Raw genomic sequence first — 27,799 nt, 5'->3', positions numbered from 1 at the left:
CCAATGGTGTGCCTTGCTCAAAGTGTGACAGATATCTAGGCCTATACTCATAAATCAGTTTTTAAAGTGGAAATCGTAGCTTATACGTAGTCATGATACATTCTTAGAGAGTAGAGAGAATTAACCGATACAAAGAAGGAATTGGTTTCTAAAAATCCCTGTGGATTTTAACAAAACTTGTGTACTTTGAAAATACATTAATTTCTGCCCATAAAACCACTAGAGCGTCTGGAACGGCTTGAAACCTGATCTAAGGCCATTGTTTGCATGTAATACCCGTATAAGTCATTTTAGTTGACAGCCCGTCGGCGTTGTATTGCAACACTGCAGCTATTTCTCATGGGCCCAATTAAAACAGGTAGGCCGATTAGGGCTTACTACTATGGGCTCAAGGCATCCTGCGGGTAATGTCATCAGGAGCAACGTGGTTCGTTAGTGCCAAGCCCATTTTCTTTAGTTCATAAAAACAATGCAACATTTGAAAATCACTCTGAGGATTTAAAACAGTTTATTTTTGGACCTGCTTTTTCTGAGTACGGGGGCTGCTTGTTAGTTTGAAATGTTTTCTAATTAAAACAAACGATGCGTGGAATTAACTTTTTCGGGGGTGCGCAAATTTAATTTGTTGTGCAGAAACGTCGGGGTGCGCAACAGGTAGGTGGTTGGGGGGGGGGGACTTTGCCTCTGTACCGCCCTCTAGCGATTCGGCAAAAAGTTTACCGGAAATGTAGTTCTTCGTTTTTTTTTTCCTCAAACGCCGGGGTGATTTTCTATGTTTATATCGTCGTCTTTCAAGTGTGTGAAATATCTTGTGTGGAAGGTAGGTGTTTAAGGAGGTCAATTGCTCTTCAACTAACCATTTTTATGTTGTAATTGAAGGTCTTGCTCTTTGTATTCTAATGATTTTTGTGGCGTTTATTGAAGTAGCAAGTCAGATCCATTTTCTTCCTCCATCATGATGATGATCCAACCACCGTCCATTGACTCTGTCTCTCCTTCCTTGATAAACCGACCACCACCAGCTGACTGTGTAGCCTGTATCATGTAAAACGTTAGCAGTGGAGTCAATTTGTATTTGTTGTGAATATGAATACCCGCACTCCTCTCAAAATTAGGAAATAGTGAGCATTAATTAATCACTCTGGCATTAGTTTTATTTAGTACTACCTAGTCTAGTCACTGTACCCTGTAGTAAGTAGGAGTAGGCCTATGTTTAAAGGAACACGTTGCCTTGGATCGGACGAGTTGGTCAAAACAAAAGCGTTTGTAACCGTTTTTTTATAAAATGCATATGGTTGGAAAGATGTTTTAAAAGTAGAATACAATGATCTACACAAGTTTGCCTCGAAATTGCGTGGTTTTCCTTCTACTGTGCGAACTAACATGGTCGGCCATTTATGGGAGTCAAAATTTTGACCCCCATAAATGGCCGACGTGTTAGTCGACAAGGTAAAAGAAAAACCACGCAATTTCGAGGCATGTTTGTGTGGATCATTGTATTCTACTTTTACAACATCTTTCTACCCATATGCGTTTTATAAAAAACGGTTACAAATGCTTTTCAAAGACCAACTCGACCGATCCAAGGCAACGTGTTCCTTTAATACATGTATTATTATTAAAAACCAAAATTATTTAAATTAATATTTAAAAAAATTTATATACTGAATGAAGGGTAAGTTCAGTTCAGTTTAGTTGCGAGGGTTACTATAAGTCTGGAAGTGGTGTAAAAAAAAAAATTTATATTTAAAAAAAATTTATATACTGAATGAAGGGTAAGTTCAGTTCAGTTTAGTTGCGAGGGTTATATTAACTCTGGAAGTGGTGTAGACAGAATTAAACTGGGGCAGGCGCCTTTTCCTTTCTTCAAACTGTGTCTGTGATTCATAGTATGAAAACATTTTGATAAAAGGAGTACAGCGCCCCAGTTACTGGGTCTAGAAGTTGTGTTTTGTTTTCACACTAGTAGTACGGTGAGAAGGCCGGTGATAGTCCACAACTCCAACACACACGGCTTATAATGTAGTGTTATTCTGTTAAGGTTATGCCTTGACTGGTGCTTCCCTTCTTCAGCGCGTCGCTTGTTCACACCATCTATGATTGTTTTGATATTATAAAGCTACAATCATAACTTATGGTATTAAGCAGAGAATCAACGCTTACAGAAGCAGGGAAGTGCTTTTCACAGGTTAACAGGGAATTTTTTGCTTGTGTTACCATGCGTATTCCATCATTACTAGCCTGAGGCATTCTTTGCTTAAACACAGTCAGCGCAAAATTTATGTGCTCACACGGCGGATAATGGTGATCGTCAGCACAAAATTCAGCAGGAAAGCTGAGCCATGAGGCTGAGCCCAGATTTTCCTTCTTCCATATAGTAAACCAGCCGTTTACATATTAGATAATAGCTCTGTTTAGACCAAATGCACATGATGTCATATCAGTAGGGCGCCTCACCTAGAGGTAGAAAAGCAGTGCGCTTTTATTGTTTTTACGCCGTGAACTATAAAAAATCACGGCACGCCATTTGTGGAAGTCAAATTTTTGACTTCACAAGATGGCCGACCGTGAAAGTTTGCAAAATAAAAACACACGATTTGAGGCATATTTGTGTGGATCATTATGGTCTATTTTTAAAACATCATTCTATCCATGCATTATGCAAAAAAAAGAGTTAATGGCCTGACGTTCGGACCCTAGCAGAGTCTTTCCCGAGGCTAAGTCGAAAGACTCCAGGCTAGGGTCAAATTAAATGTCATGCCATAAACTATGTTTCGCATTTGTAACCTCGGGCCTTTTGGTTGGTAAGTTGTTTGCAATGTCAGCTAATTCTATTTTCTCATGCATTTTATAACAAATGCTTTTCATAGACCAACTCGTCTGATCTAAGGCAATGTGTCCATTTTAAGACAGTGGACACTATTGGTAATTGTCAAAGACTAGCCTTCACAGCTGGTGTACCTCAACATATGCATAAAATAACAAACCTGTGAAAATTTGAGCTCAATCGGTCATCGAACTTGCGAGATAAGAATGAAAGAAAAAAACCCACTTATCTCACGAAGTTGTGTGCGTTTAGATGGTTGATTTTGAGACCTCAAGTTCTAAATCTGAGGTCTTGAAATCAAATTCGTGGAAAATTACTTCTTTCTCGAAAACTATGGCACTTCAGAGGGAGCCGTTTCTCGCAATGTTTTATACCATCTCCCCATTACTCGTCACCAAGAAAGGTGTTATGCTAACAATTATTTTAAGTAATTACCAATTGTGTCCACTGCCCGTTAAAAGAATTAGGTAAATCATTGGAGTTGAACTGATGCACAAACACAAATTGAAAATAAAAAAACATGCATTTGGCCTTATTCATCATCAGATATACAACTTTGCACAAGATAACAATAAAAAGATCTGCTGTTTCATTGTTCCCAGAAATCTACAAGGGGTTTTCCCTGATGAAATATGGCCTTTACAAGTTGTATGCAATAAAACCTCATTTAGATAAAAAAATGACCTCCAACCACCCATTGCTCCCTGGCAGTATGTTGCAACATAGGTCCAGGTCCAGTGTATAGCACCAGTCATAAATCCGGGAGGTCACAGGTTCAAATCCTGATCTAGTCACCTTTTTATTATTCACCCCAAAAGAGATATCTTTTTTTAAATGTATGTTTTGTTGAACTTGTACTGATATTAGTATTGATTCCAGGGCCATACAGTATATCCCCACTAGATCAATGACTGACCTGAGTCTATATAAGAAATTGACCTGCAGTTTTGTCAGTTTTGTCTCCATAACAGGGGTCCTTCATAATAGATGTTAAATTTGCATCAGGGATAAAGAATTTTATTTTAGGGTCCTTCAACTGTTCAATGTACTTTACACCCATGGACCAGTCAAAATTTTCTTCAGATGATCCAGCCATCAATTTCATCAAACCTTTTCTAACTTAGGATTAATCTTAGGACTTAGGGACGAGTTCAGTTCCGTATCTAAAGACGTTAGGACGCATTGAACCCTTCCAAAGTTAGGAGGAGTTACTTGTCCTAACTTGACATGGGATTAATCCTAGCAGTTTGTGAAATCGGCTGGGTTGTTTGATTAGTTGTAGCATCCCCTGTTCCACGGAGGAAGTACTTGTTCTATGACTTGTAAGCTATTAGGCCTACTGGTTCCGCTTAAAACGTTAAGGGCAAATGGTAACGTGTTGTGTACTCTTCAAAAGCATTTTCTAATAAAAAAATCCTCCTGAAAATAAAGCAACTTTAGGTACATGTACATGTAGTAGTTCATAAGCAGGAAAGTTCGTTTTAGAACTGAGAAATCTCCCGAGTTCCGCAAAAATCTATTCAGTGGCAGTAGATTTATAGCAATATCTGACAAAGTTTTTTTAAAAGAACATTGTGAGTAAAGTACCCATCAAGTAGATGGAATACACACATGGTGTTATCCCAAACCAATGTAGATTGATACGTAACCACCCACGTAATGTCTCAAATTCCACCCTAAAAAGAAGTCGAAAAACCTGAAAAAGATACCCCTTAAAAAAAGGGGGAAATGAAGGAATTTGTGGACAAAATATCTGGTCCAGTAGAAATTCAAGCCCTAAATTTATGCCAATCATTGTATTAGGGATCCACCTTCAATGTGTGTTTTGTACCACATGGTGACTGGAACATTTTAAAGACCATAGGGATCATTATTATCTTGTATCCATAGTCATAAACATACATCCTGATCCGGGTTCTTTTAATGATAAGTCTGTCAGCCTAAATTCAATTGTGCCCTTTGAGTTTGCTCTATTGATATTGTCATCTTTGCTTAAATTAGGCTAAATTAGGCAGATCTAGTTGATTGTCCAGGTTTTTCCCCAGAAAGGAGGATGAAAGCCTTATTATTTGTTATTTGTTATGTTTTATTATTTCAAAGCTGGCTGCCGAGTTAACTCTTTAGGTTAAAGTCAGTGATTACTTTATGTTTACAAGTTCTTAAAAGATATGTAAGTTTAAAGCCATTGGACCCTTTCGGTAAAAAAAAAAAAAAAAGTTCACAGATTTACAAATAACTTACAGGGTTTACAGAAGGTAGTGGTGAAAGACTTCTCTTGAAACGTTATTCCATGAAATGCTTTACTTTTTGAGAAAACAGTAAAACAATATCAATTCTTGATAGCGAGATTTACGGATTTATTTTAAACACATGTCATGACACGGCGAAATGCGTGGATACAAGGGTGGGTTTTCCCGTTATTTTCTCCCAACTCCGATGACCGATTGAGCCTAAATTTTCACAGGTTTGTTATTTGATATAGAAGTTGTGATACACAAAGTTTGGGCCTTGGACAATACTGTTTACCAAAAGGGTCCAATGGCTTTAACGAGAAAAAGTGTCATTTAATTATTTTTTTTAATGTGTTAAAAAAAAGGATGCGGCCTCCAAAAAGGATGAAGGAGGGTACAGTAAACTGGTATTTGTTTTTAGTTGGCTTTACGTAGAATTGCTCGTGCATAAAACTAGTAGATGTAGGCCTATGGAATGACACACCCCATGAGTTTGCAAAATTCATGTTCTAAATTTGAATAGGCCTGATAATTGCCTCATGGCCAGAAAAAAAAGTGTATTAAACGAGGCCACTGCAGGGTAAACTTGGGGCCAATGTTCAAATGAAACAGTTAAGATGATAAAACTGTGTTCTCGTTTTGATTCTATAGTTTCTTCTCATTTTGATTCAGGGTTGGATTTCACAAAGAGTTAAGACTAGTCTTATCTCAAGTTAGGACGAGTTACTTGTCTCTTAGGACTAGTTCTAAGGTAGGACTAGAGTGCTACATGTATTTTAAAGTGAAATCAACCCTTGGGGCTGTTTGCATAAAGAACTAAGATTCATCATAACTGCAAATCAACAGTAAAGTGTGATGTCACAATACAAATCACTATGGTAACACTGACAGTTTGTCTTACGATGGATTGTATTGCTTTGTGAAATCGACCCTTGGTCTTGTAAATAAAATCCCAGTGTGGTTGAGATTCTGAGCTACATACAAGTCCTGCCCGGTCGTTAGGATTTTCCTCCTAAGTCAAGCCCTGCCAGTGGCCTGAAGTAGGCGAAAATTGTTTCACTCTGACCATGCTCTGACTAATCTGATATTTACATGTTATCAGCATTGCTATCTGTTTAGCATGAATGACGTATTTATACAAGCTGTTAATTGGTTTGCACAGTTCAATAATTCCTGTGTGCTGTGAGAAAACAAAGTTGTGTCCAGAATACACACGCCCTGCCATAGACCAACCAGTCAATATGCAAAACAGGGCAGTGGTTTTCAATTCTGCCCCTGAATGATTTGCACTCAAAGTTCTAAAACTTACAAACTTTTGTTCAACTTCGTGTTGAACAAAAGTTGATTATATCAGGAACCTTTGACCTACAGACTAATGTGCCTCTTCGGGGATACGTGACACTCCGGGGATACGTGACTCTCCTGAAAACATTGAACTGTGACTTTCACCCTTTTTTCCTTCAAAAACTTGACGACTAAAGCCATTGTACGTGTATGCTGAAATAAACGTTTGTCTCGAACGAAAAAAAAATTGCTTTACCAATTCTCAAAAACTATGTACCGTACAGTAGCAAGTACTACCATCATCATCTTTAATTCGTGTGAGTTTAATGTAAATCTGTGGACATTTGTGTTTTTTGTTGTCGTACAAGTACACGAAATACCCAAACATTCATTTTAAAAGTGATTGCACACGTTTGGTAATTAGAAACCATTGTTTGTTTCATTCCTATACAGTCAGTCCTGTGAAAGTTTCATTTCAAAAAGTGGTAGCGAGTTTGAGATATTTCTGAAAATCTGGAATGGTTAAATGTCCATGCATGAAGATTAATCTGCAGTTTGAGTAGACAATCTGAGAAACCTTAAACTGTCAGTAACGCTTCTAAGGGCCATGTCACACGCGGCAATTTACGGGCAACCAGTTCCAGGCAATCTCCGAAAAAAGAAAAGGCATTCCCATTTGAATGTTAATTTTTTTTTTTTTGTGGATCATAAGACAATGTTTTAAAATTGACTCATGTGCTACCAAAGTGGTCAAGTACATTGTAGCATGCACTGCATTTGGTTGCCTCCAAGTTGCCTGCAATAGTTGCCTCGTGTGACAAGGCCCTTAGATTCAAAATTTGGGGGATAAAAAGTGTTTTCTTTGTTCGTTCACCGCAGTACTTGGAAGTGAAAACACTATCCAAAGCTGCTCCACATCTTACCAAGTAAGTTTTTCCTAGTCATACCAAACAGGAATAGACCCTTTTAAAGGCAGTGGACACTATTCGTAATTACTCAAAATAATTATCAGCATAAAACCTTACTTGGTAACGAGTAATGGGGAGAGGTTGATAGTATAAAACATTGTGAGAAACGGCTCCCTCTGAAGTGATGTAGTTTTCGAGAAAGAAGTAATATTCCACCAATTTGATTTTGAGACCTCAAGTTTAGAATTTGAGGTCTCGAAATCAAGCACTGAAAGCACACAACTTTGTTGTGACAAGGGTGTTTTTTTCTTTCATAGTTATCTCGCAACTCCGACGACCAATCAAGCTCAAATTTTCACAGGTTTGTTATTTTATGCATATATGTTGAGATACACCAAGTGAGAAGACTGGTCTTTGACAATTACCAATAGTGTCCAGTGTCTTTAATGGAGAAAACAAAAATAATTGGATGGAAAGTTGAGGGAAAAGCAGACCGGGGGTTCCAACAGGCATGCTGTGATACCAAAACTCCCATGATCATTCAAACGTAATTTTATATTATGATTACCACAAGAAGCATTTCTGAAGGTTTTGCATGATTGCTCAAAGTTTTTTTTATAAAGTTCATTTGCTCCATTGGATTCATACAATGCTATTATTTCTCTGTGGTCAATAAGGGAACAATAGGTTGAATATTTCAGTTGCAATTCTCAGCCAAAATGTTGATATGGCATAGATAAATGGAGTTATTAAAATGGATGTTTTTGTGCAATCGTATACGTGTAGCTCGGTAATCATTGTGTTCTTAAAATAACTTTTCAGCTGGCGCAGTATGCCTCCAGCCAGGCAGCATTGATTTGTTTAAATTGTTTATTTTATACAAATGTAGATACATTAAAAGCATAGAGCTATATATATTGGCTAGAGCGCTAACACCCCGTTATACACGCACTAAGGTTTTGAAGCCGTGTGGGCGCATCCATGTTTATGTACATACCAAAACAAAAGATTGAAATTTTGTACGGCAATTGTACGGCTATTAGTCAATACCTGTGATTATTTTAGCTCAATTGGTCATCGAAGTTGCGAGATAATAATGAAAGAAAAAAACACCCTTGTCACACGAAGTTGTGTGCGTTAAGATGGTCGATTTCGAGACCTCAACTTGAGGTCTCGAAATCAAATTCGTGGAAAATTACTTCTTTCTCGAAAACTATGGCACTTCAGAGGGAGCCGTTTCTCTCATTGTTTTTTGTACCATCAACCTCTCCCAATTACTCGTCACCAGGAAAGGTTTTATGCTAATAATTATTTTGAGTAATTACCAATAGTGTCCACTGCCTTTAAAAGGCACTGGACACTATTGGTAATTATTACTCGACATACATGTAGTTGTTAGCAAAAAACTTACTTTGTAATGAGCGATAGAGAGCTGATTTATTGATAAAATAAAATATTGTGAGGAATGGTTCCCTGTGAAGTATCATAGTTTTTGAATTGAATTTGAGACCTCAGCTGAGAATCGCACCTTCACTGCCTTTCTAGTATGCTCACATCAATTTTATACTTTGTTCCCTACTCAAACAGGTTCTTGCATATACCAGCCATGAACTTCCTCAAAGTAGCCGTTCCCATTCTCAAGATGATAGAGTAGAGACTACGCTAACCAAGACATGAACCATGGCAGACCGGAAACGTAAACGCAATGTCCCACCTGCTTCTACACGCAGCCCAGCCCGCCCCGCCCCGACCGCCACACCCACTCGCACCCCACAGCCTCAAAGCCTGTACGAACATGGTAACAGCTCCCACTACAGTCGTAGACCTAACAGCGACACCTCTATGGTGACTGTTGGACAGGACTTTCAGCAGCTGGACCCTCGCTATGCACAGCAGATACAGGTGCCGCAGCAGCAACAAGACAACATTCCATTCAGGTAGGTTGTTGTTGTTTTTCTCCAAGCAATACAAGCTAAAACCTGGGAATAACTGCTTTATACCCCTTCTGTCTGCCCTGGCAAATGGGCAAATCCGGGGAATTGTCACAAACTTATGGCCTTTGTACTCTAACTTGAGTGTTCTTTGTGTGTTACATGTATCTTGGGCAACTAAAGTCGCCATTGGGCCTCAAGCATGGGTATAGTGGACAGCCAAATAAAGTCACTACTGGGGCTCTAGCAGGGTATAGTGCGTAGTTGACTATAAAGTCACCATTGGGCTCAAGCGGGCTATAGTGCACAGTTGACTAAATTCGCCATTGGGGCAGAAAGGGTTAAAAGATGAATCTCTCAGAGAGAGGTTTCTTTCTGGATGGTCCAAACTGTATGCGCCCTCAATGTCTCTAACATCATCTCTCTGAAAATTATCGTAGGCATTCCCCGAGGGGCTCTCCAATTCCAAATGGGAGAAGTTCCCCACGGCCCGATGGCAGAGTGTCTCCCCATCCCAGTGGCAGAGTGTCTCCCCATCCCAGTGGCAGAGTTTCTCCCCATCCCAGTGGCAGAGTTTCTCCCCATCCCAGTGGCAGAGTTTCTCCCCGCCCCGTGTCTCCCCGCCCCAGGTCTCCCCGTCCCAGCACCCGGAACTCCCCACGCATCAGAGACAGACGATCAGCTCGCCTCGCTATGGGAGATGGAAACGATATCGGTCTCTCCCTCGGAGATATTGAAATGGGAACCGGTAAGTTTGATTGGTCAACCATCAGATCTAAATTTCATAGTTCAGAACAATTGAAGAGAAACACAACACTTTAGTTGTCCTCTAATAGTTACACATTTGACAGTTCTGGAAATTAAAAGTCCTACCAACACTAATATGTTTATTTATATTTGAGTCTTATTACTTATGTGTGGATATTAACTGGAAGGTTGACCTTCTCACATCTACTTCTAAGGGTTGAAGCAAGGATTTGATAAGACTAATCATGTCCAGAATAGCTGTTGAGAAACAGCATGTCCGGCCAGAAGAGACCTAAACCGGCCCTGTAGCTCACCCCATGGTACCAGGTACCAACCCCATGGAGGCAGGCCAGCCCTGCCACTACCATATGTTTATGTGAAAACAGCTGTTTCTATGTACACAGTGTATGATGTCACTGTCAATACTGGACCCCAAAATAAAACACAGCGTGGTACCAGGGTAGGATTACTGTATCGGTATGCTATACCATGGAGCAATAGCTATATACCCTTTGTACAAGGTCCATTGCTCTATGGTCCATGTAGTGTAGTGGGCTGGTGTAATACTGTACATGTACACACTTATGGGTTTTGGCTGAAAGTTTGCAAAATCATGTTATGCGGTCCTCAGAGTGTGCGATTGGTTGGTAGTTCCTGACCAAAATGGCGTCGTTTGGATTGAAAACTAGGGCAGTGAGCCCCTCTTTGCACTGTAAGTTGCTGAACTGTAGTGATTTATGATTGTAATGTCATACTAAACACTGGAAACCAGCTTGTAGTATGTTTGTGTACAGCACACTGTGTGTTTGTTCATAGCAAGTATGGACAAGTACTTTACTTTGTTCAGTATTACAGGAGTTATGTCTGGTCCTAAGTTCATACAGCTGCTTAAGCAGAAAATAGTGCTTATGTTACACCAAGTGGAAAACAATACTAAACAATTTTCTGTTAAGCAGAAATGAGCAGGATACCAGCCACAAATTGTACTTGTGACATGGTAGTTTGGCTGGTAACCTTATTATGTTAAGCAAGATTTTTGTTATGCTCAGCCCTATGAAATTGGATCCAGTCTTCACAACAACATGGCTGAAACCTCCTGGCTAGCACAATAGACCGAGGTTGGAAAACTATGGAAAGCCTTAAATGCAAATCAAAATTAGATAGCCATAGTTTATACTCGGAGTATTAAACAATTGGTAATCAAATCAAAAGAGATATTTCAGCTAATACAGAAAATGTTGAATTTTGTCAAAATTTTTCTTTACACATATGATTGTTTTGCTAACATTTGGTCGGCCCAGCAACTGGCATACTGTGTTTAAATATCAATGATTAAAGGTCTATATTTTCTCTTTTCTTTCTAGTCAATCCTGCGTTTTTAGAGGCGGGGAGCCCTACGCTGTCACCCAACGAGACACGTCGCTATTCCAGTGATTCCAGCGCCTCGTATCGGTCCAGTAACCCTGATGAAGATGAGATTATTGAAAGAGAGTTGATTGCCGCCAATCTGCAGGACCCTACCTCCGTCATAGGCATGCTGCCAAGCAGACAACTAGGTAATAAGAAGTTTTTTTAAAGTTATTATTATTCTGGTTCATTAATATTAAAAACACGAGGTAATGAAAGAAAAAACACCTTTGTTGCACAATTTTGTGTGCTTTCAGATGCTTAATAAAAGGCTTAGGTCTGAATTATTTTAATATTTGAGTGAGAAATTACCTCTTTTTCTCAAAAACTGGGAGTCGATTCTCTCAATGTTTTATACTGTCAATAGCTCTCCATTGATCGTTAACAAGTAAGGTTTTACGCTAACAATTGTTTTGAGAAATTACCAATAGTGTCCAGTGCCTAATGCTGACTTTGAGTCTAATAAACACCTTTCAATTCTATAAAGTAATGGGGCTGTGTATGTTTACCCATAAATCCCCCAGTCGTGATACTTGTGTCCTTAAGAAAGACACTTAACCATTGGTTCGTCCTTTGGATGGTACGTAAAGCCGTTGGTCCCATGTGTTGTGTAACGCATGTAAAAGAACCAAGTGCACTTATCGAAAAGAGAAGGGGTTCGCCCCGGTGTTCCTGGCAGTGGCTGCTGTATGCGCCGTAGCACCTTGTAAACCCTTAAAAGGTGCTACATAATTTGGTCTCAGAATTCATAACTTTTATACTGTAGCCTATTTTTGTGATTAAATGTATATACTAAGCACCTTGTTGAGTACCTTGTTGGTAGATATGCGCACTGTATAAGACTTTGATATTATTATTGTTTTTATGAGAAAAATCTACAAATAAAACGTTAATGGCCTGACAGTTCGACACTAGCAGAGTCTTTCTCAAAGGCTGAATGGCAACACAGCACACAGTATACAAGTATAATGATGTGACAGATGCAGCCAGTCCATGGGGTTGTCAATCAACCTTATATCTAAGCATCCAAGGAGGAAATGATTAATTACTTTTTGTCTTTGCATTTGGTGTACTTGCAGGGTTCGCCCTTAGTTTTGTCAGTGACTGGCCAGCGGAGCGGGACCAGTTAGTTAGACATTTTATTAGTCCACTAGTCTTTGTGTAACACAAAACACATACCTGAACAGATTTACATTAAACTTACACTGTTTAAAAATAATAATGGTAGAAAGCTTCCCTTAAAACATTACTTGATGAGGTGCTGTAGTTATTGAGAAACGAGTAAAACAATGTCACGAAAAATAATTTGTTGAGCTGCATTTAAAGACATTGGACACTATTGGTAATTGTCAACAACCAGTCTTCTCACTTGGTGTATCTCAACATATTCCGTAAAATAACAAACCTGTGAAAATTTGAGCTCAATTGGTCATTGAAGTTGTAAGATAATAATGAAAGAAAAAAACACCCTTGTCGCACCATGGTCACACAAAGTTGTGTGCTTTCAGATTCTTGATTTCGAGACCTCAAATTCTAAATCTGAGGTCTCGAAATCAAATTCGTGGAAAATTACTTCTCTCCCCATTGCTTGTTACCAAGTTAGTTTTTATGCTAATAGTTATTTTGATTAATTACCAAAAGTGTCCACTGCCTTTATTTAGGCAAGAAAAATTAAGTAGCTAAGCAGCTAAGCATAACAAAAGTATGCTTACCCGAGTAAGATTACCAGCCAAACTACCATGCCACTTGTACAAATTGTGACTGGTATCCTGCTGGTTTCTGCTTGGCAGAAAACTATTTTAAAAGCAACATTTTCTGCTTTAAGCAGCTCTATGCAATTGGGCCATGGTGAATAGGGATGCGTTACATTTTGTTAAAAAGGAATTTATATCTTAAAATTGGAATTGTTTCTTTCCCTCAGGACGCACACTATCCTCCGCGACCTCCAACAACAAATGGCTACGACAGCGCTCAAGAAAGTCGTTGAAGCGCGGCCGTTCAATGTCAGGACGCCACACCAACGACAACATCGGCATGGAGATGATGATTGACAGGATCCTGTCAGACGAGGACATGACGGACGGGACTGGGAGGGCGACCTTGAGGAGGAAGAAGACGATCAAGGGTATACAAGGGAGCATGGAAACCAAACGACGAGTCAGGTAATGAAACAGAGGATTTTGGTAAAACCATGTTCATAGCTCAAGTTCATAGTTCAATTTATTTCCTCTCAATCATTTAAAATGACAAATTATAACATTACAGGAGAAAAAAACTTTATAGATTAAGTTGAGGAGGTCTCCTAAAGGCAAGCTTGTTGGATGGAGACCCCCCGAATGTGTGTACCTATACATATGCGTATCTTTAAGAAAGAACAGTGATTGAGTGGTGGTAACAACTCAAGGTTTCAATCAGAATGCTCTGTATACATTTTTTTGTAAATTTTGGTTTTACTCTTATACACCAACGTGTGTATGCACTTAACTCAGTACTTTCTCAAGCTCTGTAAAAAAAATCACAGGCCTAGTATTTGGGTGGGATTCAAACCCACGCCCTTTGACAATCTTGAGCAGATGTCTTACCAACTAGACTACCGAGATTGCCCGGTAGCTAGAGGTAGTTAGAATATTATATTTTAGCAGCAGGTATTGCAACAATTTAATAGATTTTAATCGGCTGGGGATAACGAATATTATTTGATTTTACCCATACATCGATTTGTGTAAAGCACTGTATACTTTCCTGAGTCCTGTGACATTTTTTTTCAACATCTGTAGAATGTTTAACATTCTTCTTTTCAAACTCAAACTATTTATAAACTTACCCAGTCAGTTTCCCTTGTTGTCTATTACTTGACATTCTTATCACTATTTATTTTGTAATTTTAGAAATTAGAAAACAAAGTGTTTTATTTTTGTATATTATTATGTTTTGAAACATTGCACTGCTACATGTCCTTTTGCTGCCTTAGAATACAGCACAGGTTATTTAATCAGATACAGGTTTTTGAATTATATTTCACAAACATTTTGTTTACATTTACACAGGGAACAGTGTGAGCGACGATCAGATAAAAGAAAAACTAAATCTGTCGGATGGTTTAAATACTGGCGTTATCAAGTGTCCTATGTAAGTTTTGTTTTACATTGTTTTCAGTTACTACCTGACCACGTAGGTTTTCCCTGGAATAATTCTCTGGGGTTTTCCTCCCACATTTAAAACTGAAATTTCTTCCTAATCTTCCTTCTCAGTCGGCTCTAATTAGAGCATTGAGATTATGTATCCAGGGGTCAATATTACAAAGAGTTAGGACTCGTCTTATCTCGAGTTAGGACGAGTAACTCGTCCTAACTTAGGATTAATCTTAAGGTCTGCATGCTACAGTGCAGGGTTGGGACTCGTCCTAAGTCCTACAGATGATTAGTTAAGTTAGGAAGAATTTTGTGAAATCGACGGCAGAACCTAATCCAGAATCCTGGACTGGAGCCTTGCTTGTGGATTTGGTTTTCAGTCTATACCTTATTGCATGGGTTTTCCTTAATTCAAGCTTTCCCTCCCACATCTTAAAAACTGTAGAAGTTTGAGATCGATCGACCATCTTGGTTACGAAAAAAAAAAAAAAATTGATTACACTTTTTGCATGACATCATTTTTTTAAAAATTAATTAAATGGTCACTGAGCGATAAACTCCAAAGAAATAAGTTTTATTAATTTCTTATCAAATTTGATGATACCAAAACCTACATCCGTATGGACTGTAAAAAGGGGTAACCCTGTTTCAGCCCTAGGAGTAGGTGGCAATGGCCTCTGGAAAAAATAATTGTAGCCCACACCTTGAAGTGGCCTTCAGGCCTTGTGTGTCAGGCGACTTGCATTAAAAAAAACAAAAAAAAAACATACAAATTTCAAGGGATATATATATAAGTTTCATGTAAATCTGTGATCTTAGACATGTTTTTTTCTTACCAATGCTGTAATGTTCCTTTTTCAATATTCCTCCAGGCATGGGAAAGTTTTAAGGAGTCCCTGAGTAATCTCACCTACTCGTTCGAGCTCTGGCGAGACCCGATCAAGAAGATTGAAGGTAACTTTGGCAGCGGCGTCACGTCTTACTTTGTCCTCCTCAAGTGGCTTCTCCTGCTGAACATTCCCGTCTTCATCATCTCCTTTGGGTTCATCACCATTCCCCAGCTCGTTTACCAACCAAGCGCCTCGCAGGAGAACCCCGAATCCTTCACAGGGGCAGAGATCTTGACTGGAGAGGTAAGGGTTTTTTGTTATCAGGGATGTGATTTCTCCAGTTTTTATTTTCCCTCTCAAAAAGAAAAATTCTGTTCTTATTAATTTTTTTTTTTTTAAAGATCAAATTCATAAAAAAGAAGAAGATAAAAACCATATAATAATGCACCAGATTGCAGAGTAGGGCCTTTTAAAACCAAAGATAAATGTTTAAGGCACTTTAAAGGCACTGGACACTATTGGTATTTACTCAAAATAATGATTAGCATAAGACCTTACTTGGTAATGAGTAATGGAAAGCTGTGAGAAACAGCTCCCTCTGAAGTAATGTAGTTTTCGAGGCAGAAGTAATTTCCCACGAATTTTATTTTGAGACCTCAGAACTAGATGTTGAGGTACCGAAATCAAGCATCTGAAAGCACACAACTTCGTTTGACAAGGGTGTGTTTTTGTTACATTATTATCGCGCAACTTCGACGACCAATTCAGTTCAAATTTTCACAGGTTTGTTAGTTTGTGCATATGTTGAGGTACACCAAGTGGGAAGACTGATCTTTGACAATTACCGAAGGTGTCCAGTGTCTTTAACAAAGACTCCTTTTACTTAGCACCATGTTATGGATTAAAAGGTGCCGTGGGGAAATATGCAGTCAATCAGGTCATCATAGTTTAATCATCATTCAAACAATACAGTGGATGATATTGAATGGTCATACAGTAGGAGGGTTAATGAAGTGACACCCTATACGTTATATATCTAGGGCTGGCTGACCAACACAGAGCTGTACTATGGATACTACACCAATGAAACCTTCAACAAGATCGGCAGTACGTATTGGAACATGCCAGTGGCATACCTGTTTGCCAGTAGTGGATACCTACTGCTCATCTTCATCGTCTTGGCACAAGGGTAAGTTTAAATCTTCCATTTCTTTTTTTACTGTTTCAAGAGGGACCATTTCACTTCTTCTCATAGTTCAAATTCAAAACTAGTGGATTGGATTAAGCCATTTTGAGGTATAGCGTCCACAATACTATAACACTTTAATTGAGTTTACTTGTATGCTGTCCCCCTGATTAAAGCATAAATAAATGCTGAACTTCCATTCCAAGGTGGGGTCACTGATTGGTTTTTGTTTATGCAATGCTGAGTTATGTGCAAAATTATAAAGAAAGATGCAATAAAGGTCACACGTGAACCTTTTAAGCTGAGTGTTTCCTCAAACTGTCACAATATTTTCACAAGAATATCGAATCCACCCACGTTTAGTGAGGTCTCAGCGGGTACCAACCACATCTCTGGCTGTGGCATACCTGAATGGACACCAACCCTTAGAAATCTGAGAAATGATTCCAAATGCATGAATTGCTTCTCAGATTAAAATATTTTTGCTTGAAAAAAATCGTCCAAATCTATGGAAGCGAATCGTTTCTCAAAATAGTTTCTACGATCAAAAGCTGAATTTTTTTTATGGTAATTTTGTTTTTTTTAATTTAAGAAAATTTGGCTGTACCTTTAAAGAGCTGTTTCTGGTTTAATTGTTCCCTTTCATCAGTATGTCAAAGACATATCGTGAATACTACATAACTGGGGATCGAAGTCACAACTTCTACACCAGCAAAGTGTTCAGTGGTTGGGATTACAGTATTACGTCTGAAAGCACTTCTCAACTCAAGCAGCGGAGTAACTACTTAGAGCTAGCGGTAGGTAGTGGGCCATGTCTGGTTCATACTTCCTGTGAATGCAAAGCAAAATTTTGGTGACACAACAATCAGTACGCACTTCCTTTTTCTTTGTGACGCAGAGAAATTTGCTTTGCACGAAGTGAACCCGGCTTTAATCTCCGTACAAGCCAATAACTCAATGGAGAGAAATCAAAGGAAGGAAATTTCAGTTTTTATGTGGGAGGGAAACCCCAGAGACTGATTCCAGGGAAAACCTGCACAGTCAAGTAGGGACTGAAAACCCATTCCACATTCAGTGTGATTGAAGGGGGGGGACACCTAGAGGTGGAAGGCAAGGAAATATACCATAACACCCTCCTGACAGCCTGCTGTTTTGTTTCTAAGATTTTTTTTTTTTCAAAGTTGTTGATTTCATAATTTTGTCTAATGATTATCTTTTTAATATATTTATATGTACAGTCACATGCAGTTTGGCCCTTGGACCACGATTTGTGGTTTTAATCAAATGAAATAAAAAAATAAAATAAATAATAATAATTTATTTTGAATTTGTTTTTCTTTTTCAGGAACAACTAGCATCCCACCACGTTAGGAGGAATCAGAACTGCGGAGCATACTGTCTTAAGATTCTACTGAGACTGTTTATGAATATCGTGGTCCTCGGAATTATTGCCGGAGCATCTTATCTTATATTCCATGTGTACAGGGAGAAAACATTCGCGGTGAGTACAGAAGGATAAAGATGAATTTCGGTTAATAACAGGGCGTGAAATATACACTGGATTTTCAGGCCAGTGATTTTAACAATGGCCAAGTAAACTTGCTACTCGACCAGCAGGCATGCAGGCATGTGTTTTTTATTTGATTGATAATAATTGTTTACATTTTTTTTTGGGGGGGGGGAGGGGGGCTGGGGTAGGGGTGGCACCCTCTTTAGCTGAAGCCTTTTTTTAGTCATCTGAAAGCACAAAAAGTAATGGCCAAATTTTCACAGGTGTTTTATTTTATGCATATGTTTGGATACACCAAGTGAGAATACTGGTCTTTGAAACTTAACAAGTGTGCTCAGAAATCCATTTATAATATTTTGATTTTTTTTAAATTTGGTTTTCAGACTGATATTCCAGTTATAGGGGATCTTGCTATTGCTCTCTTTGTGAGTGTGTACAATCTCGTTCTCCCGTACATCTTCAGCGTGATCGGATACATAGAGAAATATGAAAACCCTCGTACAACGCTCTACTTCTCGCTTTTCAGGTAAGCAGGGATGTAATTTCTCCGTTTTTAACTGGAAATCTTTTTTTTTTTTACACCCCCACTCAAAAAAAAAAAATAAAACCATATGGAACACCCTAGATTGCAGAGTAGGGCTTTCAAAACCATAGATAAACAGGCCTGATACTTCACGGAGGCAACGGAGGCGATTGCCTTCGTTGCCCCTTGTCATTGCCTTGGTGCCCTTGAAATGTTACAGTAGAAATTTACAATATCCTCATAGGGTGCCCTTTGCCAAAGAGAAAATGCCTTGGTGCCCTTGCCCTTTCAAAAACGAAGCATACAGCCCTGGATAAATGTATGGATGCACGCTTCTCACCCGCAAGCTTTCCCGCTTGCAATCTTTCACACTAATAATATCCTGCACTCTTGATTTCTTTCTTAGAACACCATTTGTCACCCTTTTCTTCTTTGTTACGCCTATCATTATTCACGGCCCATTACATCACATACGAAACCTCTTCATTCAATTTTTTCTTCTTCATATTTTTTTGCAGGACATTCTTGATGAAGGCGACCATTTTGATTGTGTTGGTGTATCACTGGTTCAATCAGTTTGATCAATGCGATGGGAATAGCGCAGGCGCACTTCCTTGTGAGGTGAGTTTTTTCTGTTAAAAAAAAAAAAACTTGTCCACTTTTAGTCTTAAAAAAACTGGACTCAATTTGATAGAACTGCGTAAGTGTTGATTTTTGCTTACTGGGAATTTACTTTGTGCTGCTTACAGTAAGCACAAGAGAAGGCATGCTAAGCTTCCGGTGCTCAATGTAAGCAAGTGAATGAGGTAGCAATGCATATCCACTGTGAGAATGCACACTAAGAAGTTCGCTTGATTTTCTTGCTAACAAATGAAAAAGCTGCTTACCATTAAGCACCTCTATTAAACGGCTCCCTCTGAAGTGACATAGTTTTTGAGAAAGTGGTAATTTCTCACTCATTGATAGAAGACTTCATGCTGAAGCCTTTTTATTATGTTTCTGAAGCACACAAAGTCATGCAACAATGTTTTTTTTCTTCTTTCATTATTCTCATGCTAATTCGGTGACCAATTGTGCCCAAATTCTTTTACAGATTTGTCATTTTTATACATATGTTGTGATACACCAAGTGAGAATACTGGTCGTTGACGATTACCGAACGTGTCCACTGCCTTAAACCTTGCATCATTTGTTTCTTTTTATTTGTTTTGTTGCAGTGTTGGGAGACATTTCTTGGTACTGAGGTATACAAGCTGGTCATAGTGGATCTCATCATACAAACACTCTCAACTTTCTTCCTTGAGTTTATAAGAAGGTTCGTACAAATACTAAGCAAAACATCTCCGTTAGCCTTTAGAGACCATTAGCTTTTTTGAGTTATGGTGGACACTATAGGAGTGTACTGTTTAGTTTGGGTGTATAGACGATGTGACCTGTGACGTCACTCGAAAACTATAATATGATTCGCGCGCATACCACCGGGCAAAACCTTTGTGTTTTGGTAGCAAGCTAGAAAGTTTATGCAATCTTACCATGACTACACGTCTTTTTCCGGCGAAACATGGCGTATACAGTGTTTTTTTCAACAGAAGGCGGTTTGAAAGTAAACATGGGTCACATCGTCTATACAGACAAATTTACCCAAACTCATAGTGTCCTAGTATTGTTTCCACCATACCTCAAAATGGCTTATAGTAACCAGGCTTATAGTGGCTGCAACTGGCTGCAAGATTTGGCCTTCATCCACTCAACTAAAAAAAGGTCAAAGTAAAGGTCATGACCCAATTGACATTTTCCAAAGTTTCCCATGTTATCATAGTGTATATGGCCTTTCACACAAATCAATGGCTTCGACTTTGGATTTGGCTACAGGCTCCATTCTCTGGTCTGGAGGGCTGAGCGAGTATGCAAAGCACGCGCAATTGCCAAAACAACTGCGAGCGCCAAGCTAGCCTGAGCCGAACCAGTGGAGCCGAACTAGTGGTTTTGTTGAAGGCTTATGTTTCTAATACAAAATGATGTAATTTATTAAAGCTATATAATTGATTACACAGAAATGAATGGTCTAATAAGGGTTAAGGTTCTTTAACGTGTTGTGGCTGATCGGTTAAAGCCAGTGGACACTTTCGGTAAACAGTATTGTCCAAGGCCCACACTTCGTGTATCACAACTTCTATATGAAATAACAAACCTGTGAAAATTTAGGCTAAATCGGTCTTTGGAATCGGGAAAAAATATCGGGAAAACCCACCCATGTTTTCGCACATTTCGCCGTGTCATGACATGTGTTTAAAATAAATCCGTAATTCTCGCTATCAAGAATTTATATTGTTTTAATTTTGTTTTCTCAAAAAGTAAAGCATTTCATGGCATAATATTTCAAGAGAAGTCTTTCACCATTATCTTCTGTAAACCCTGTAAGTTATTTGTAAATCTGTGAACTTTTTTTTTTTTCAGTACCGAAAGTGTCCAATGGCTTTAAAGCCATATAATTGATTATACAGAAATGAATGGTCTTACAAGGGTTAAGGTTCTTTAACGTGTCGTGACTGATCGGTTAAGAGCACAGGACTCAAACTCTGGTGTTTCTGATCAGCGCACAGTGTAGGTCCGAGTCCCAGTCTTAACATTTGTGTCGTTAAGCAAGATACTTAACCATTATTGTTGCATCCTTTGGCTGGAACGTAATGTGTTGTGTAATGCAAGTAAAACGGAACCCAGTGCATTATTGTTAAAAGAAGGGGTTTGCCCCAGTAATTCTGGTTTGATTTGCTTGTAAACCATTACACAGATACAAATTTCCTATCAAAACGTTTCATATAAATTACTTTACTCTTGTTTTATTTCTTAATGTAGGATTGGTCGTGACTATTTCTGTAAATGGTTTGCATCGCCGGAGTTTGACATAGCAAGAAACACCATGGACTTAATTCAGTCTCAGACATATACTTGGTAAGAATTCATTCAGAAATCTCGAATCTTGAAAATTTCACATAAAATTTGTAATTTGACTTGGACTCTGCTAGGGTTGAAACATCAAGCCATTGAGTAACTATATATATATATTTTTGTTGTTGTATTTTTGTAACTTTTAGGGAAATTAATTGCTGGTTTTTAAGATAAAAGTTTGTGAAATTAAAAAGTGGTATTGGGGCCACTTTCATGAAAAAAATGTGAAGCACAGGTCTTGCATAGCCGAAATACCAGGTTAATGTAAATAGCTCTTGACTGGTTTCCCACTCATTTTGTCTTAGCTAATGAATGCACCAAGTATTAGTTTACTTTGCTGCTGATTTCTTCAGCTTCAGCTTCTGGGAGGTACTCTCCTCAATGGATGAAAAATCACCAGATTTGCAGCCTCGCTACTAGGGGCTAAGCGCTGTATCATAACCTCTCGTCACTGACCCATGGAAGGGAAGTGCTGGGAAAAAAAACTGATTGGTTAACCAAAAGTGACTGCTATGTGTGTACACTTGTTTACAACTTTCGCGTGCTTTTAGATCAGCCACAGGACTAATTAAAATAACCAATATGTTTGGATATTTCAAAGGTACACTTCCTGGGGTTATTATAAAAAAAATTGCTCGGCGAGATCGTACATCACTGGGAACAAGGTTACAAGATTTGGTTCTTATTCTTCTTTTGTTTGTTGAAAGGATTGGAATGTTCTTTGCACCTCTCCTGATGATCATCTGCATCGTCAAACTGATTCTTCTCTTCTACATCAAGCAGGTAGGTCATCCATACACACAGAGGTTGGTCAGCTTTTAGCGAATTGTTGCGCAGGCTTTTAAGACCTTTCATTTGTTTTTCTTGATTAGATGGTGAGTAAAAAAGAAGTTGACCGAGATTTATGATTAAGGGAATAAAGGGGTAGCGAACTCGTTCTTTCACGGCCGTTTAGAATCGGCAGGGTCTTGCGGTTTGAAAATCACTCTGTTCTATTAAGCGTATCGTCAATCTTTTTCGCGACACACACGCCTCAAGAAGCGTCTGCGAATTTGAATGCTGCTTTGATGAAAATTGTTAAATTGAACGATTATTTTGTTACATTATTTTTTATATTTTTTATTTTGTATTATTTTGTATGACGCAACATTACATTTGACTAATTTTAACACAAAATCGAATTACTCTTTTTAGTAGCATTCGATTTTGCGCAAAAAAGAATAGCTTGGTGGTTAAATTGGCTGCTCATTTTCTGAAATTGACTGAGAAAACCTATATTAAAAAAAACAAAACAATATATATATGTTTTGCTTTTTTTTTATAATCAAGATCAAACGCTTAAAATCATGAAGATTAAACCAAATAAAATGCCCCAGATGGCAGAGTTGGAATTTTAAAACCAAACATAAATGTTTGCAAGCAGGCTTTGCGCTCCCAACTACATTGCTTTATATAAGGCGTGAAGGAAGCAAACCTCGCACACTTTAATGCATCCAAATGTTTTAGGCTTGCACAGTTTGTCTTCAGACCCTTAATTCAACTTGACCTAGTCCCTATTTGTTTTACAGCTGAGTGTATTGTACAATTGCAAGCCTTCCCTTCATCCTTGGCGTGCTGGACTTGCCCAGACCCTCTTCATCTTGATTCTCTTCCTGATGTATGCAATCTGCGTCTGCTGTGTGGGATACAGTATGGTCAAGTGAGTAGCGGACTAGGTCAACTCTATCATGGGGATAATGTTTGTCTAGGGATGATCTTCTAACAGGGAAAGAAGGCAAACTCCCACAAGGGATATATTGGTTTAATGTTGATGGTTATGAATTCCACAAATCAAGACATTGTGAGTTAGTAACTAGACAACAATACTTTGTCTTGTCATGCACGATCTTGGTACAAGAAGAAAAACTATCTAATAAATCTGAAGGGGGAGCTGAAGGTAGAAATTGATAATTCTCTTAAAACAGTCTAGATTGAAACATGTAAGCACAAAATATTGCTTAGCATGAAATTTTTGCCTTGATAAAAACAGGATTACAAACCAAATTTTCATGTGATTTTCAGGATAAGCAAACACTGAACAGCTGAATATCAGTAACAAGCAAAATGGTGAAAATTGAAATTCGGTTGGTAATCCTGTTTTTATCAAGGAAGAAATTTCATGCTAAGCAAATTATAGCACTTAGCAGCTCTATTAGTTGGGCCCTGGTGTTAAATGATTAATAAATTGCTCTATTTTGTTGCTAATTGTTTTCCCTTCAGTACCAAGCCATCGATGGAGTGCGGCCCCTTCCGAGGGTTGAACTCTCCATTTGATGTCTGGACACAGCTGGTCAACAAATGGGATGAGAGCCAAAAAGTTTGGAAATTCATCATCACGTTCATGACAACGCAGGGAGTGGTGGCTGGTTTAATCATTCTCCTTTGGTGAGTAGCACTAAGACAAAACGAGGCCATGGTCTCTGTTGCCCCTAGTCTTGGCCTTGGTGCCCCTTCAAAGTTTCCCATAGACTTTAAGATTTTCCAATGGAAGTGGCCTTTGCAAAATGAAAATGATACTTGTGCACTTGAGCGAGGCACTTGACTTCAAGTGCTTCGTAATTAGTTTGGAAGGTAGTGCATGCTGCTCTACTAACCAAGCTCCCAGTGGAATGTACCCATGCCTACATCCTTATGGACTGTGAATGGGGTAACCCTGTTTCAGCCCCAGGAATAGGTGGCAAAATGCCCCTGGTGACAGTTGATCTGGGTCGACAGCCCAAATCAGTTAAGTGTAGCCATCATAAAAAATATACAAAATTAATGAAAAAGGCCCTGCTCTCTCAAAGATGAATTTCCAGGCTCGCAAACAGCTGCAGCTTTTTCACGGTTTGGAGTGAAGTTGAGCTTTTGTCAAAAGCTATGATTGACTGTTGGATACACCAAGGGCCTGGGCTTAAAAGGTTTCCAAATTAACACCTGACTGCAGGCCCGAGGCCAGTTGTTTAAGCCTTGGGCCAGTAAACTCACGACTAGACAAGTCCGGTGATGATTTCTAAATCAATATCTTTATTTAAACAAATAAAGATGTTCAAATATTGACTTTGAATATGGTAGATATATTTCAGTTCTATTGAGTATCAAGGTAAACTTACCCATTAGTAGAAATAAAATAAGGTCAATCTAATATCCTGGTCCATTAAAAAAGATTAGCAACAAGCCCAGCGGTCTTGGGGATTTTCTTTCCAAATTCGAGTCCTGTGTCTACTGCCCATCTGTCTCGGAAAATGAATTTGTTGCATGAAATTTTGAACTAATTTCAACTTGTTTTTACAAAAGGAAAGTGAAACATTATCAGATATTTGTTTTTACATAATAAGTATGATTTAACTTTCTGTATTTCCCTTCTCATCACAGTTTGGCCGTATACTACTTCAAAACTTTAACCGAGGGACGTCGAGCTACTGTCAAACGCCTTAAACAACAAATTACTCTGGTGAGTTGAGTTTACGTTGAAAAATATTTGAATGTTGGGCTTGATTTCAAATATTATTTTTATTTCTCTAAAGGGTTAGGGTCAGGATCAGGGGTTAGGGTATGGAGGTTAGGGTCAAGAATAGGATCGGGGTTAGAGCTAGGGTTAGGGTTAGGATCAGGGTTTGGTCAGGATTAGGGTCAATGATTAGGGTTAGGGTCAGGGTAAGAGTCAGGGTGAGAGCCAGGGTTAGGGTTGGGCAGTTTTTATATTCTTTTTGGCCTGTATGTCTTACATCATACAGGCTTTCATATCGAATGTTGTAATCTTTTCTTCAACCAGGAGGGAAAAGACAAGCTCTTCTTACTCAAGATGCTGCAGAATGCTATCAAGAATCGGACGTCAATCAACCGAGGGGCTAGCACCTCAGCAGAAGCCGCAGCGGCCATCCCGCCACCGATGGTCAAACAGAAACCCAAGAAGTCTCACGCTAAGATAAGAACTGGACACACAGCACTCTCACCTCAGGTTCAACAAGCAGTGGACAGTGCCGATTTGGTCATTCATCAGTCGGAAAACTGAGGTTTTGTTATTCGTTTCCCCCCCCCCCCCCATTTTTATTCAAAAGTCTTCAGATTTTTTAGTTTTTATTAAAAAGGGAAATAGTCACAGACTTGGGAAAATAAGAAATCTCATTCAAAACAGTAATGCATTGCTGATTCAAAATCTGTGCTAAATAGTATTTTGTGATCAAGATTTGAATTCATAAAAATTTCTTCTTCCAATGGTAAATGAATGAACAAAGTAAAAGACATGTGTATCAGCCTGAATAGACACTTCTCTAATTTTTACTCACAATAGTTTTTATATAATCTTACTTTATTTAGTCTCATATTAACTTTCTGTTTTAGAAACATTATTTCACCTGTTTATAGCTTGTGATGGTGCATGTTAGTTTCAGATTATTTATCATTTTTATTTTAAATTTGTTTTCTTTTGTACATATTTTGAGATCGACAATTTCTGTATTATAATGTGCAACCGTATTTAAATCACACAGTTTTATTATTTTAAATGTCTTCTGTATGCAGAATGAATTTTTTTAAGTAATTGTAAATGTTAATTTATTATTCTTTAATCACAAAATCAGGTTGTGTCTGGCCATAGCAGATTTACAGATTTAGAGGTCAAAGTTCATTCAATGGCTATAGACCCTGTTCACATATCAAAGGGCGCTTACACGCGCATCTCCGGTCCCCCATTTCACGTGTCAAAATGTGCACAAAAGGAACAGACTCCCCAAAAAGGCAGAAAATGGTAGATGCGCAGTGTCAGAGGTGCATAAACCCATGTACCACCCTTTTGTACACCTTTTTACACACAAAATGGGGGACAGGAGTTGTGTGTGTATGTGCGCAGCGCATTGTGAACTTGGGTTGTTATGTGCAGCAAGTAGAATATGTGCGTTTTCCATTGTTTCATCATGGTTTTATCGATAAGATAGCCACATGATGACGTCAGTGCACTATGGTCAATTCTTTTAAACTGTTTGGCTTGCTTTAGAGGGACTACCAGTTTGTACTTTTTCCTAACACAAAACACTATGTCCACATATTTACATTAAACTTACACAGTTTGAAGATTATGATAGTAGAAAGCTTCCATTAAAATTTTACTTGCTGAGGTGCTGTAGCTTTTTAGAAATGAGTCACACAAATAAATTACGTCTTAGTTTTAGCATGTAAATGGGTGGTAACCACTTATGCTATGATTATGGTATTATATCATAACTGGTTAATGGGATTTTACATGGTAAAATAATTTTCGTCTCATGAGATGAAAATCATTTTGTGACTTGTTTTACTCGTTTCTCAAAAACTACAAAACCTCAGTAAGTAATATTTGAAGGGGAGCTTTCCACTGTTATTATCTTCAAACCTTGTAAGTTTTATGTAAATATGTGGACATTTTGAAAAAGTACCCAAATACTCCGTTTGGCAATCGGAAACCACTGTTTACGTATATAGTGGATTACATAAAGTGCTTTCTCTGCCAGCAACTGTTTTTTTAAGCAAAATCAATTCTGTAATGTTCCTTTAAGCTCTATAGTGAATCAATTTGCCAATGGTGCATTGCCTCAATGATGTAGTTCTGTTAAAGGTACCACCAGAAAGGCATTTGTGTTTAATTTTGTAGAATGAGAAGTGCATTTTAAAAAGAAGGGCATTCGATAAATGTTTGTTTTTTGTTTTGTATGGGTTCTAGTTTGTCAAATAATGTTAGTGGTAAATCAAGTTAAGCCTGGTTTATACTTCCTTTAAAAGTGAAGCGAATTTGACGCCACAAATTGGCATCAAACAATTCAGGAACCATGCTCAACTCTTTTGAAACATAACATTCCAAGTGAAAATGGTTGTGGCGTGAAATTCGCTTCGCATTCATAGAAAGTATGAAATGGGCTTTAGATGTCTTTATTTGAATTGAATTATAAACAGTAAATATATAAGAGATATTAAAAGGTGAAGTTGAAGTTGAGCCAAGATTCAAGCAAAATTAGGGTAGATTCTTGAGGATTTGGAACGGTTTTATGGAAGAAGACAACATGAATCAACTTTTGTCATTTCTATGATTTCATTTTAAACTTGTTATTTTATTGTGATATTTTAAACACAAATTTATAATATACCATACTTGTATTTACATAGCAACACTAAATTATGCACTGTACTTAAATAATAAATCAAGAAACATAATTTGTGGTTTGGGATCTTATAACTACAAATCAGATTAGTTTTTGGTTGCTAGGAGTTTAACACTTGTTTCAAGTGTATATTTTTGCAAAGGTAGCTCTTTTGAGTGAGAATTTTTGTAATTTATTAATAAT

At 38.2% G+C, this 27,799-nt stretch overlaps 1 protein-coding gene across 1 annotated transcript; it reads left to right on the top strand.

The window, feature by feature from the left end:
* The first annotated feature begins 725 nt into the window (after positions 1-725).
* LOC139944289 (transmembrane channel-like protein 7) lies at positions 726-27,799 on the top strand. The gene is made up of 19 exons (XM_071941275.1): positions 726-820; positions 8,838-9,187; positions 9,622-9,929; positions 11,293-11,484; positions 13,257-13,497; positions 14,383-14,464; positions 15,339-15,599; positions 16,337-16,485; positions 17,132-17,279; positions 17,828-17,983; positions 18,376-18,518; positions 19,034-19,136; positions 19,733-19,830; positions 21,372-21,467; positions 22,172-22,247; positions 23,033-23,163; positions 23,724-23,888; positions 24,858-24,936; positions 25,258-27,799. Exons 2-19 carry the CDS (start codon positions 8,931-8,933, stop codon positions 25,495-25,497), a joined length of 2,925 nt encoding a protein of 974 aa, XP_071797376.1. The 5' UTR covers positions 726-820; positions 8,838-8,930; the 3' UTR covers positions 25,498-27,799.

This window comes from Asterias amurensis, chromosome 11 (genome assembly GCF_032118995.1).
Source record: "Asterias amurensis chromosome 11, ASM3211899v1".
NCBI classification, from domain to species: Eukaryota; Metazoa; Echinodermata; class Asteroidea; order Forcipulatida; family Asteriidae; genus Asterias; species Asterias amurensis.
The sequence above is the reverse complement of the archived record's forward strand: the minus strand, read 5'-3'. Positions and strand labels throughout refer to the sequence as shown.

Excerpts from the sequence above, each read along its gene's own strand:
- LOC139944289 (XM_071941275.1), top strand. The coding sequence starts at position 8,931 with ATGGCAGACCGGAAACGTAAACGCAATGTCCCACCTGCTTCTACACGC. Across the intron at positions 11,485-13,256 it reads GCTGCCAAGCAGACAACTAG|GACGCACACTATCCTCCGCG; the intron begins GTAATAAGAAGT and ends TCTTTCCCTCAG. Across the intron at positions 23,889-24,857 it reads GGTTTAATCATTCTCCTTTG|TTTGGCCGTATACTACTTCA; the intron begins GTGAGTAGCACT and ends TTCTCATCACAG.